Source organism: Dermacentor andersoni, chromosome 3, assembly GCF_023375885.2.
Source record: "Dermacentor andersoni chromosome 3, qqDerAnde1_hic_scaffold, whole genome shotgun sequence".
Taxonomy (NCBI): Eukaryota; Metazoa; Arthropoda; class Arachnida; order Ixodida; family Ixodidae; genus Dermacentor; species Dermacentor andersoni.
In genome coordinates this window covers 61,386,539-61,400,165 of record NC_092816.1, presented here as the reverse complement: position 1 = coordinate 61,400,165, position 13,627 = coordinate 61,386,539, and the positions used below count along the sequence as shown (strand labels likewise).

At 51.3% G+C, this 13,627-nt stretch overlaps 1 protein-coding gene across 1 annotated transcript in view; it reads left to right on the top strand.

Annotated features, from left to right (window-relative positions):
* Positions 1-13,627, top strand: part of LOC126547053 (uncharacterized) — a 503,539-nt gene that overhangs the window by 402,490 nt on the left and 87,422 nt on the right. The window contains exon 5 of the mRNA XM_050194887.3: positions 9,927-10,386. Within this exon, the coding sequence (XP_050050844.1) occupies positions 9,927-10,386 (460 nt within the window). The remainder of the gene's footprint in view (positions 1-9,926; positions 10,387-13,627) is intronic.

Here is a 13,627-nt window from a genome sequence, read left to right as displayed (position 1 = left end):
ACTGGAGCGAGGAGAAGTCGCGTTACGCCACGCGGAAGGGGGGGGGGGGGGGGGGGGAGTAGAGACGTGGTGGATGGGGAGTTGGGGGGAGGGGGGAGCGTGTAGCGATGGAGGCGTGTGCTTCGCAGCGCGCAGCGGTCGCTTGCGGCCCCCTCTTCGCGACGTCGACGACGACGGGAAGTTGTTGGGAAGCGGAGTCGGGCCCTTTAAACGGAGAGCCCGGTGGAGAGGTGCGTAACTACTTGCTCTGCTGTGTATGGCGGGGAAGCATTGCGCTGTGGAAAACGGGGCCCTGGACGAGTCAGGGGCAGTGCTCTTCTCTCGGCCTCTCTCTCACTTTTCTGTTTTTCCGGCGGATGCCACTGTTTTCCTGCCATCATTGGCTGTTCCTTTCTTTCTTTACTCCCTCGAGAGAGAGTATATCACGCGCGCGGGCGTGGAACCCGTGAATCAGTGTGAGCGCAACGAAACAAAATACAAGGACGTTAAGCGAGCGAGGGGTGTGGGGAGGTGAGGTGCTTTTAAAACGTCGAGAAAACCCTGCCGCGAGCGTGTAGCGAGAGCGGTGGTATAGTCACGCCTTATACCTACACGGGAGCAAAACAAAGAAATAAGAGACGGGCGACGACAACGATCAAAAGCAACACGAATAAAGCGTTGACGTTGCGGGAGAGGCTTGCCGGTGACGGTGACGACGACGAATCGTGCTGCAAGAGAGTTGGACGGAGAGAGAACAACAGATGAGGGCGTGACGGGCGGCGTGGGAGGGGGCCCCCCTCCAGGCTTCCGTTGATTTCGCCACCGAGACAAATGCGAATATATGCGCGGGCTCGAGTGCCGCGCACGTACGGTCTATATAGAGCAGCTCCGACCGTTTATATACATGCGCATTCGCGGAGAGCACGTATACACGTACTTGTCGCGTAAATGCGTCCCCGGCGCGACGCTTCCCCCGTGTATACGGCCTATGCAAGGTACGCGACCCGCCGGCGTAACTTTATACGCCCCATTCATACATTTATTTCTTGCTTCTTCTTTTTTTCTTATTCGCTGCTGCCTAGCTGCATCTTTCCGGCGCGGCACACGAGTGAGAGACGGGAAACGAAGCGACCGTGCGCGCTATTCCGTTCCGCTTCCGTGAGCAGCGGCCGAGCAGCATTTCCAGAGCAGCGAGGGACGTCGTACCATTGCCGTGCCATATAGTGCGGCAGGGAGCCACGCTGCGTCGCGCGGTCGTGTATGCAACGGGGAACGCGCACGCATGCTATATACGTCAGCTCCACGGGCGGCCCACGCTTGGACGCGACAGTTCGCGAACGTTCGCGAACATACGTTCCGACTCACTGAATACCGTACAGCACTGTGGAAGCGACAGAGCTTCAACGAAGAGACGCCGGGCTGCTTTCACATTCCCGCTACACACGCGTGTGAATGCTTTGCTATATCGTCATTGGAGCCAATCAGGATGGCCAACAACACGGTTAGTGCATCGATGAATTGGTATAGGTCTCCTTATACACAGGGATAAGCTTTGCGAATTCTACCTCTGATTCGCTGTCGTTTCATCTCTGGCTTCCGCAACATTGCACAGTTTTGTGGATGCGGAGTTCGCTGAGGGGGCATGTGCGGCTTATATACGCATATGCAGTGGAGTACGACTGTGAAGTGCGTTGCGTGTATATGTATTCAACGGAGCATGCGCGGTGGTATAAGAAATGGCCTCACGCATGACGTCTTCTTCTTCGCCAAGTTCTTGCTTTAATTTTCCGGGTTTCTTTTTTCTTCTAGCTTTCTCTCTTTTGCTTTTTTCTCGTTTTCTGTGGCGTGCAAAGAAGAGAAGGCGTGGGAAGGCTCGAGGCCTCTGTTCCAATGTGTTGTTTACTCGAGGTATACGGAATCGGGCACGTATATTCGAGCTGCTTCGTACGTTGACGACCGGGTCTAAAAGTGGTACGGCGATCCCTTCTCGAATGGATTGCCGCGATTTTCCACGCAGGTCGGTTCTTACACCTGGCAACTTCATTTCTTTTGACATTGTCGAGGAAACGCATAGAACTTCCATAGTCCGCGCAAAGTAGCGCTCGCTCCATATTCCAGCGAATGTGCATGCATAAAAGACAGTATGTATATATGATTCCTTTGGAAGCCGACTATCTGTACTCGCTAAGGATTGGTATAGACATGCGTTAATTTTACTGACTGCGCAGCTTGCAAACTAAATATTTGTAATGTATTGCGGCAGATCGTCCCTTGCTGTGTCCGTCCACATTTTGCATGTATAACTTCTTTTTTTTAAGCTACTCACTACTTTCAAGCGGCTAATGGGAACAATGCGTCTTACACGCGCTCAGTGACTCACAACAGCTCACAACATCGAGGGCTCAGCGTCTTTAATAGCATGTATTGTTCTTTTTTTTTTTCTCAACGCCGCATGCTTCACACAAACGTGATATATGGATATATATAGCGTTAACTGCGGTTAACGAAACAGGTACACTGCCCACGTGCGAGACCAGGCCTACGCGGGAACTGGCGACGGAGTGCGGAAATGCCCCGACTTGTCAGCGCCCTCGTCCACGCGACGGACGCCATTCAGGCAACACGGCGGTTCCTCTGCTCCCTGCGCAGAAGATTGGGCACCGCGCGCCGACGTGAATGAACGCGTAAAACTTGGCGACGTACACTACACCCCGCTTTTCATGAATGAACCTCCTCTGCGCGTGCTGCGCACTACGCGGCTACTTGCACACCTACCTGTATACGCTGTGCTCTCCAGCAGTCAGAGCGGAAGTCGCGGGTCGCGCTGCGAAAAAGAGCGAGCACGGTAGTTCGAAGATAGGTGGAAAACAAAAGATAAACAAGGAAACCGAGAGAACGACGGAATGAAAGAAGAGAAAGGCAGCTAAGTGACGCGTCCTCCTAAAAAGGAGCGCGTAATGTTCTCCTGCGCGCGCGCGTGTGCGCTTAGCCTTGATGAAGTCTCTCTCTCTCTCTCTCTCCCTCTCATGGTGCGGGTGGCGCGCGTGGAGAAGCGGGCTCCCGTGACTCGCGCGCAGGCGGCGCGTGACGAGCGACGATTTTTTGACACATGACCTCGCGCTTCCTCCCTCGCAGATGTCCTCCTCCTCCTCCTTTTCCTGCCTGCCTTCAACGCTTTCCTCCCATCGCTTGCGTGGATCGTATTATTGTGGGAAGATGGAAACTGGCGACGGCGCTCTTAAAGCGCGGCACCCGGCCGTGTATGGGAGTACACGGTGCTTTACGTCTTCCGCTCGTTTCCACAAATCAGTGCTGGAAGCTGTCTACGACGCGAATGGACAGCAGAGGTTTCATAGTCTGTGAGACCGCGTGGGCCAGGCAAGCGCTAACGTGAAGTCAGGTAGCGCCAACGTGGAAGGTTTGAACGAGCGTCGCGTTTACACAGGCCTGTCGAAATCACCTATCGGATTGTGAGCTGCTTTGGAAAGGAAACAAATCGAGGGGGAATTATAGACGCGACCCCGAACGACGCAAGCGTAAAGAAAAAAGATCTGAAAAGCACGCGAGAGGAAACAAGAAGAGCAACACCAAAGGATGGGTCGCGAAGCACGTGACGCCCTGCTGACGTCATAATGCTGGTAAACTCGGGTAGTCGAATTAATTTTTTTGTATAGGAGTCTCGCAATGAGTTGCTTTTATCTGACAACAATGACAACACCATCAACAACAACAGGACGCTGAGGTGCACGTAGTTGAGCGACGGCACGAGCTATAGATATACCTTGTGCTGACGACACCGCAGCAGTAGCTGTAGGAGGAACAGTTGGAGACGTATACAGCCCCGGAGAAAGGCACCTGCATTTAAAGGTAAGGGCGAGGCATCTCTGACAGCTCCGGACGTCGGGTCACACAGACAGGAAAGGACTTGAAGTCGACGACGAACTGGAGAAGGCGAGAAGGAGGGCAAAGTTTAGATTACGAGCATTAATTGATGCACAGGGAGGGGGTGGGAATTCGCGGCAGATTTAATTGAGGCGCTCCCTGCAGCCGCAAGCACGCAAGCGCTATAGTTAGGGACGCGTGCTCCAAGGATGGCGACTTGTAAGGGGGAGAGGGTACAAGCGGGAAGAGGGGGGGCGGGGGTGCAGGCGATTAAGTGCTGCGGTCGCGGCGGAAATGAACCGACCCCAGGTGCACGCACAGTGTCCCGGTGGCGATGAAGAGTCCGCGTGCTTCCACAATCGTTTACGCACCTATCATGTATAATTACGCGCGACAGACGCATGCCACCCACGCGCATGCGTCCGGCTGGAGTATACCTACACTCGCCAGTCTTTATACATACGTTCACCAGGAAAGGAACAACAACAAAAACTGTGGGGGCAGTGTACAGAAGGTGAGAGAGGCGTTGGTGTTTCGCGGATTCACTTCCGCTTTCCGCCGGATGCTCGCCCTTTTCGGAAGCGTCTATATACGCGTCAGCGTCACGTAGTACACCACCCTGTAGGCAGGCAGGCAGGCAGGCAGGATGCGTGAACAGGCACGCATCGCAGCGAGACGAGATGATGTGAGCTACCGCACGGCGTGCACTTCGCGCCCATTGGGTGTAGTTTTCAAACGATAGGAAAGAAATATTTTCAAGGATAAAAGAAAGAAGGGCGATTAGGTGGCAGTGACTTGACTTCCGTACGCACGCCCGCGCGGCAGCTGATTGACGGACAGCGAGCTCCAGCAGCGCGTCGTCGACTTAGACCGGAGGTGGCGCGGGAAGTGACGGCGAAGGAAAGTGTCGGGCGCTGCGGGGCTTCCCGAAAATTGCTTTCGGAAGTTCGTCACGTGAGCTTGGCATCCACTGTTATTTTCTTTAGTTTCTTTCGTTTTCGATCTTTCTTGGTGGTTTTGTTTGTTTGCGGAAAGGTAAAACGCGAGGAACAACTGGAGCTGCCCAATGCCTTCTTCAACATTTGAGTATCCCTCTTTTCTCTTCTTTTTTTTTAACATTCGTTTAGCTGCTTACGCGCGGGAAAAAAAGTCACACGACGAACAACTCGCACGTGCTCGAAGCCTTTTTTTTTTTTTTCAGCAGTCTTTGGTCGCGGCTAATTGATTCTCCTTGATGGGCGGAAAAAGGCAGGTCGTCAAACTATATCGGTAGCACTCGCAAGGGACTTCCAGGGGGTCGTCACACGTGAACTTGGGAGGCGTGAGCGATCGTTGACTCCGGTCTCCGAGGTGTGAACGTTCGACCCCATCCTTATAAAGGGCGGCAACGTCAGCGTTTTGGCCGTCCTGGAGAATTATTTTCAGCGTGAACCACGTCCTAGCGACTTAAGGGGCTGCTGCTCATATATCCGCATACGTGGTGCGTCGGGGAATATGTTTGAAGTTTCCTTAGGTATAGAGAAGGCGCGATAATTAAGCGATTTTCCCTGGATTGTTTCTTTACCGCGGAGGCGTGCCTGTTAAACTGACCCGAGGCAGTAAGTAGACAAGTAATTTATGGAAATTAGACTAATTAACTCATTTACGAGAAAGGGTTTGACAATTGATCCTAGTGCAAGACTTGAAAAGCCCGTCATCCGAGGAGTTCATATACCGGTTCCGGGCGTGCAAAAACTGCTATATATATATATATATATATATATACGTCGCTCATTTCCACAGTGTATAGATTACCGGCCAATTTCGCATTAAGAAACAGAAAACTATACTAAAGTTTCGAAGAGTGCCACTGTCACGGGCTTCGCAGACGCTCATATGATAATGTTGGCGCCTCACCGACGGGTGACCGTGAAGCGAACGTTCTTAACAAGCCGTGATACACATCACTCGCTTCATGCTCGCCCGCAACTATCGCATTGTCTCTGTGTTTTAAGGAATTTCGAACGCATCTTTCTTAAACACCCTGCATATCATAACCGCAACATCGCGTACTGTTGTCACATAGGGGGTTCCTCGGAATTGGTTTATGCCCACTGCAGGCGGAACTTGCGGCGCGAAGGTCATTGAAGAGCAACGGGAACAGTGATACGCAGGGACAACGTTGTCCTGCTCGTTTGTGTTTTTGTGCATCTTCCTGGCGTAAAAGATTCAGAGAGAGAGAGAGAGAAGGCATGAGGTTCTGACCGAAAAACTGTATATAGCCAGAACTAATGTAGCCATTAACTAATCGCGAACGAAGATGAGACTTGCATAAACGTAGATCTTGAGGACACGCCAGGGTTCATCGGTACATCGGTTCAAACCGCAGCGCCAAAGTATAACCTGGGGTACAAGCATCCTGACGGGGTATAACCCTTTATGCGTGTACTATATAATATACCCGCTCACAGTTGCCTATAGCGTTAAGCACTGAAGGAGCTATACGGAGGCCGCAAACAGGAACACGTTATTCGTATACGTGATTTATATACCACTCGTGCCGGCGGCATTAATAAACACTGGTAGCCGCTATAAACAACACCTGCTCTCTCTCTCTCTTGTTGCGTTCTTTTCCGAGATCGTCGAAGATAAGCTTAACGCGCCGATCTGATGGGACTTCGCATTCTTCGATCTTTTATCGCCACGGTTGGGCTAACTCACGACCATCGTGCTTGCCTTATTAGACGGAACACGCGGTTGACCAAGATTGGAACGTTAATCTCCCGAGCCACGCAGTGTGCATATAGGTACTATACATACGCTATACACACGCTTTACAAAAAGTTTTATTGTTATAACACAATGCGCGTACACAACAGCCGTGCAGGTGCTCCATCCGGCCTTTTTCAAAAGGCGTGAGCCAATCCCGGCGAGCGAGCGGCGCTTCGTGACCAATGGACGGCGTGTGCGTCGGATTACGGCGTCCCAAAATCGATCTCGGTTTTATACTGTGGGCGTGCGGGTTCAAATCCGTGGCGCGAGTTAGCGAGTTGACGCTCCAGTATCCCGGCTGCTCTATATATTATTTGGGTGCAAGCACGTACTCGCGATAGCCACAGCGGTGCCCTCGACGTTGTTCTCGTATCGATATACTCGTGCGAAGGCAGCTGACAATGCTCGGGCACTTGCCTTTCTTTACGTGTTTTTAAGGTTTACAATTGATTTGGTAGCGAATTGGGCCTCTTAGGATGAAAACAATCTGAAGAAATAATGTCTAGGACTCGATTTCCATTGTTGTGTTGCTCGCGCGCGCATGTTACCGATATAACTATCGCTGCCTCTCAGAAGATTGAACGCTTGACGAACATCTTGAAGCCGTAGCGATAAGTAATGCATCGTTCTAAATTTATATCACTTTGACATATTGTACTTCTTGAATCCCTTAAACCCCTTCCCCCGTGTAAAACGTACGTACGCAGACTGGATGTACGCAATGCGGACGTACGTCTGGTTGCCCTCCCTACCTCTCCTTCCTTCTTTTGCTCATCTTCTTCCTACCTTTCTTCCTTCTTCTTTTTTTCTTTTTACGCTGTGATTTAGACTGTGTTCAATTAGTGCTTTTCTTTTCTTTATGGATCTTGGAAGTCATTAATATGCAAATGCAGTTGGCCACAACCCAGGCACTTTTGCTTATTGGTTTCTGCTCAAGCTGTGCAAGTTCGGTTATGCTTACTTAAATTCATTAGAGCAACGTGACTTATCACGTACAAGTAAGTGTAAAGAAGCTTATTTTAAATCTGGACAACTTGTTTGCTTTAAGATGCACGGATACATAACGGGGGTATGTAACCTCATGTTGTTTCTGCTGGTTGCTTTAATGTCCAGGCTTGTAAATGAAGGGGACTTTGGGATACTGGAGGTGTGTGGACTTGTAGCGAAACAAACAAACAAGCAAGTAAACGAACAGATTCTCGCAATGACTCGCCGCTTCTTCACCTTCAGGCAGTCTGAAAAACTCAAATCTGCAAGAACAATAAACAAGATTTCGGAGTGTTCATGTAGTATGCAGTATATTCATGATGGCGGAGATGGTGGCATATAATGACAAAAAGTATATTTATAAGATCATTCGGGCTCACCATCTTATCAACGGCCATCTGTTTTGTGTGTGCTGAGGGTGACAGCAGCATCGCCGTAACTTCGGGACGTCACATTTTGCAGTTGCTCTGCTAAGCGAAGTCGAAGACGCTGACGCATATTCACGTGAAAAGTGTTTTGTAAGTTGGCACATAATGCTATTATAATTATTTTTTGTTGAAGAATATGCGGATTACTTAAAATGCGTAAATTAATATTTCATTAGCCGGGAGGCCCTCCCTCATGGCGAAATGATCAGAGCAAGTGCCGGTTAGTACCAACTGTACTTCCTTCCTGTAGGTACACGTTCCTGCACGAATACGGCATATCTTTATTATGTCTGAAGTGCTAATGTTCAACTTGAGATGCTATAACACCGACCGCATGTACCGAACCGAACGGCTCGAAAGCGCTAAACTTCAAGCGCTTCTCGCTTTTCTTCCCTTCTCTGGAAGAGCAGTCAAATTAGTTTCTTTCTTCAAGCAATATAGGATAAGGAAGAGCCGGAAGTATCAATGTATTGTGCTAGGATACCTGCCAACAAAAACAAAATTTATCCTCAGGTTCGGATGCTGCGCACAGCATTCTTTCGCGACCGTGCGCATGCGTTTAAATGGGCGTCCGTCGTGCTTCATTCCTTGTCATGACGCCGCTTCGAATCGATTGGCGTTTGCATGCGAGCCGACTGCGGGAGGTCGAACACTTCGGCGGCGGCAGAGAGGTGACTCTCAGGCAAACAATTTCAGAGGCGGCAAAATATGACGCTCGAACCACACACAATAGGCGGCGGCGCACACACGCGAAGCCGCGCCAGATGCCCCCCTTCGAATTCATTTTCCTCGCGCCCGGGAGGCCGGTGGTGTTATCCGAGGGAACCAGCGAGCGCGAGCGCGCGCGCGCGCTTCGCGGAGGCGACGAGCTCGGCAGCCGGGAGCAGCGGCGGCGGCAGCCGCAAGAAGCGAACAGGTGAAGATGCTATCGGGCCGAGAAGGAGACGGCGGCGGGAGCGATTCCTTCTTCCCTGACGCCTATCTGGCGGCGGACCGTCCCGCGGCGAACGCAAAGCCACGCCTTCTTGCGCAGCGAGGGAGGCAGCTCCGTACGGCGAGCGGCGAGCGATAAGCGACGCAAACACAAAAGGCGGGGGGTGGGGGGGTGAGCGTGCGAGGAGCGGTCAAGGAAGCGAACCCAAAACCGAAACTCCTCCCCTGCTTCTCCGTCGTCGTTCGGAGGAGGCTCGCTCTTCCTCCTCCTCGCGACGCCGCCAGCTGAGGAGAAGTGATCGCGCGCGCCTCTTGCTCTTCATCGCGCGCGCGCGCGCTCGTGCGCCTACCTCGTCGCACGCAAATCTTCGCTCCCCCCCCCCCCCTCTCTCCACCCTTGACGCTCTCCACTGTACCGCTGCAACTACCTCAGCAGCGGCGTCCGGCTTTAACGCGCGCTCGTCCCCCCAGATGGAGCGACCTGTGCATTTTGTTCTCCCGCGAGCGCATGCGTGAGGAGGTGCGCGCTTTGGGTCGCCGCAGCGCCGCCGCCGCCGTCGCCGCTCTTCTTCCCGACTCGCAAAGCGTAGCCGGGCCGCCGTGCGGTCCACAGAGAAACGCGTCGATCCACCGACGTGCGCTTCGCGTCGCACCGGTCTCCTCAGCGCGCGCGCGCACGCTCCGTGTGTCGCGCTCCCAGTGCTCCAGTATACAGTGCGCCGCGCTCTGTTTCAGTTTCGGTTTTGCGCGCGCGCCCGTGCGGGCCCTTGTGCGTCTCGTACCGTCGGCCGCTCGACGTCGTCGAACGCCGCCAGGAACGCTTGCTTGCCGTCTCCGCGCTCCCTCGTCAGTGCCAGCGGCTGGTGTTCCCAGCGCCATGTGTGATCGTTGGTGTGCTCTCGTTCGTCGCCACGCTGGTGGCTGTGCGTGTGGTCGCTCACCGGTGTATGGCTAACTTCTCCACAGACAAACCGGCGGCGGCGAGCAGCGGCGCGACGAGCAACGGCGGTGTCGTGGGCGTCGGTCCGGCGGCCGGCGTGACGACGGCGAGCCGACGCAAGCGGTCGTCGGCGGCTGCGTCGCAGCTCCTCCCGGTCAACGGGACGGCGCTGCTGACGCACCCGGCCAGCGACATCAAAGTGGAGAGGCTGTCGCCCGAGTCGGACACGGCGTCGCCGCAGTCCTCGCCGTCTCCGGCGCGGGTGTTCCCGCCCGGACTCGGTTTCGTGTTGGGCCTGCGGCCGGGCCTCGTGCCGGGACACCCGTTCCCACCGGGCGTGATAGCGGCCGCGGCCGCGCAGGCCGCCGTCGACAGGCAGACGCTGGCCGCGCCGGCGCTCAAGCAGGTGGAGATGATGACGAGGAACTACTCGGACTTCATGAGGTCGCTTGCTGCCAAGTACAACAACCCGACCGGACAGGACGGGTGAGTGCCACTTCTTGTGTGTGTGCGTGCCTGTGACCACTGTAGAGCGTGTGTCGCTCGCGTGGTTCTGCATGACAGACAGCAGGAGATGATTAGCGTCCAGACTGAAGGCTATACGCCTCAAGCGACAAGCGTCATGATTGTATACCAGGCGACCGCTAAGAATTCTTGCTCGTACAGAACTGAATAGCGCACGTGATTAGTGCTGAACGAAGTGCACTTTAAGTGGGTAAAAAATTTACCAACTACCGCTGTCAGTGCCCGTTGAGAACTTTTGTTTTAATCGAGTCTCACGATTATGATTAAAACGTTAGCTACAAGCGTGTGCGGTTGCGTTGCGCACTTTGTACACAGACACAAGCAGAACGGAATGTGCACGGTCGCGGGTTAGTATACTCGGCCTCGTGATATCTTCGCTTTGTAGTGTAAGGTGCACGATGGAAGTACAGCTTCCCCTTTGTCCTATAGTTTGTGTGTTCCAAATACAGTGCTGCGGCACCCCTTACGGTTTAATGCAACGTTGTAAATTATCATGTACCTTAAACATGTACCAATGTTACACTGAATCCTAAATGATAACGCCTAAGCCGGCCCTACATATGCTACGTGGGAATGTGGCTGCAGAGGTGCTATCAAAGATTGAAATGATTACAAACAAACAAATAAACAAACAAACAAACAAAAACCCAGTGAAAGACAAGTAAAATGCAATGGAAACATGCCATTGTTAACCGTCTTCTGCAATGCGTCGTCAACATCGCGGTATATGGCAGCTGAAGCAAACCTATTGAGATAAAGCGTGGTTTTCTGTCTTCGGTGTTCATTCGCTCCTGTACAGTATATGGCCGCTAGGATAGCCGTGGTATTACGAAGAAATCGATTCTCTTTCGAGTGCGCGTTATTAACGCGCTTTGTTGTATATAGTTGCTGTGTATCTGCTAGGCTTGAAGCGAAGATCCTATATATGAGCTGCCGTATACACATATACGTATATTCCGTTTAGTCGAAGTTCTCAGCGCGAAGAGCACGAGACGTTTAGTGCAGAGATATTCGTTCCGCGCTATGTCAAATGGCCCTTGACTGAACCTTTTATTGTTGTTGTAACGTGTTTCTAGGATTGAGCAGGTTGAACAGACATGACACTCAACTCCGCGTTCAATACACGAGAGCGATGTGTTGTTGCAGGATTGACAAGAGTGGCGCAAACGAACTAATGGAACTGAACCACCGCTGTCCGCTACTCACTTCTGTAATACTAGACGTTCCAAGGGATGTACGCGACAGAGCAACTCAGCTTCGCTGATAACAAGGCTTTATTTCTTATGTGCTACGATGGAAAAAAGAAAAGTTAAATGTTGGCGCTTCGTATTTTTGTCATCATTTGATATGTTTCTTGATATTATAACACATAGCGCCGCAAATGCATGTATGGTTTACGCTTCTATTCATTGCAAAAAGCAATTTTTTTGCTCCCTAATAACGGCGTACGCCGACTAATATCGCACTCGTCTAAAACCGCATTTGTTAAAACTCCTTACGACGGTCAGGGGCACTGCATTAAGCTTCGGTTATTAATTTTGGCAAAGGAACATTCACCCGACGATCTACGCCGAGTTTTATAAAGCGTAATTATAAATTTTCTCGCCTTCTGTCGCACGTTTAAAGTTTACGACGCGCTGTGTCCTATATATTGAAGGAACTATCTACATTGTGACCGCGAAGTTGACAGATGATGAACGAAGAGAAACCGCTGCTGCAGGTTTGGTGCTCGTACACTGAACAAACTTTATGCAAAACAAATATATATTACAAACATGCAAGGCGCTATAAAGAAACTTAGTGAACGTTAAACATTCCTTCATCTGCGTGAATGACGTATACCAGCGGCGTCAAAATGTCACCCACTGCAGATACATTGCAATGACTGATAGTTTCTCTGCAGATTTGTAGCCAGGATTCTATATAACCGATCTGACGAAGCTTGGAAAGATTTTGCCGGAAAGACATATATTGCCAGCCTTCCTAAATAGATTTCAACGTTCGATGCGTGGCCTTCGATACCTGTGACTTTGATCGCAGTCGACGAACTTCAGTGAGGGCAGTATTAGCGGCTAGAAATAGAAAAATGCGATGGATGGCGAAATCAGGATGCTATTATTATTTTTTTTCGGTCCACCGGCTTGTTTGAATTAAGGACAGCTGTGTTTTATTGATACTGAAATAGCGTATGTGAAACACACGTACTGTGAGAAACGACAGGGTCACGTAGCGCGCGTTCCTTGCACGCTGTTTCAGCGTGAATACATACCAGTTTGTCTAAAATGCCGTTCTTCTACAAGTTTACGCGTGTTCGACTCAAAGGGTAGTGCAGCATATCTGCCCATAAAACGCAGCGTTTACTTGGGGGCTCTTTTCAGCGCCAGGACACGCTCGCCGCAAAGGCGCTGTATAAAGGTTCTATAGAGAGTGTTTACAGGGCTCTGCAGGGTGCTTATAGACATGACTCTAGCCTGTGCGTACACCGTGTCTGCAGCTGTGTCGAAGCTATATAGGTCGGTTGTTCGATTATTCGCAATCTGCAGTTATAGCATTCCGAGCAGAACGCAAAAAACAACAATTCGCCCTGTGAGATTTCGTTGCGCGTTATTTAGCTGCATCCGATCGAAAACTCCTCAGCCCTCCAGTGTACGGAATTATACATACACAGCATCCGGTGCCACTATTAGCACAAATGGCATTCTATGTCACCACATTGAAGGTGATGGTTGTAAAGGCGTGTGTGTAATAAACCATCGAACGTCCGTCACTGCGCTCACAACAGGGACAATCGATTTCAGACAGTCCTTCCCGCGTAGAAAGAACTCCATCCCCATCGAACAACCTCGCCCTGTGTAACTGAAGAAAATTAAATGTACGAGACTGTTCGGGCTTTGGAACTATCGGGTAGCCTGGGATCGTTTTCCGTTTATGCCATTGAAGGCAATGCGCTAGAATACGCTCGAGGTGACTTCCAAGAGAACGTTAATTTGCGGCCACCCGAGAACAGTCAAGCTTTAAGTTCGACTTTTACACCGGCCCTAGTCTTACACAGTGGGGGCCGCCGCTGAAATTGAATTTGCATATATCGGTGGGCCCGCTATAACTAACACGACCAAAGCGATGAAAATGAGATTACATCACATGCAGTGCCATGCGCAATAAGTATCGATCAACTGCTTTAGTATGTATTCTAACATTCGAT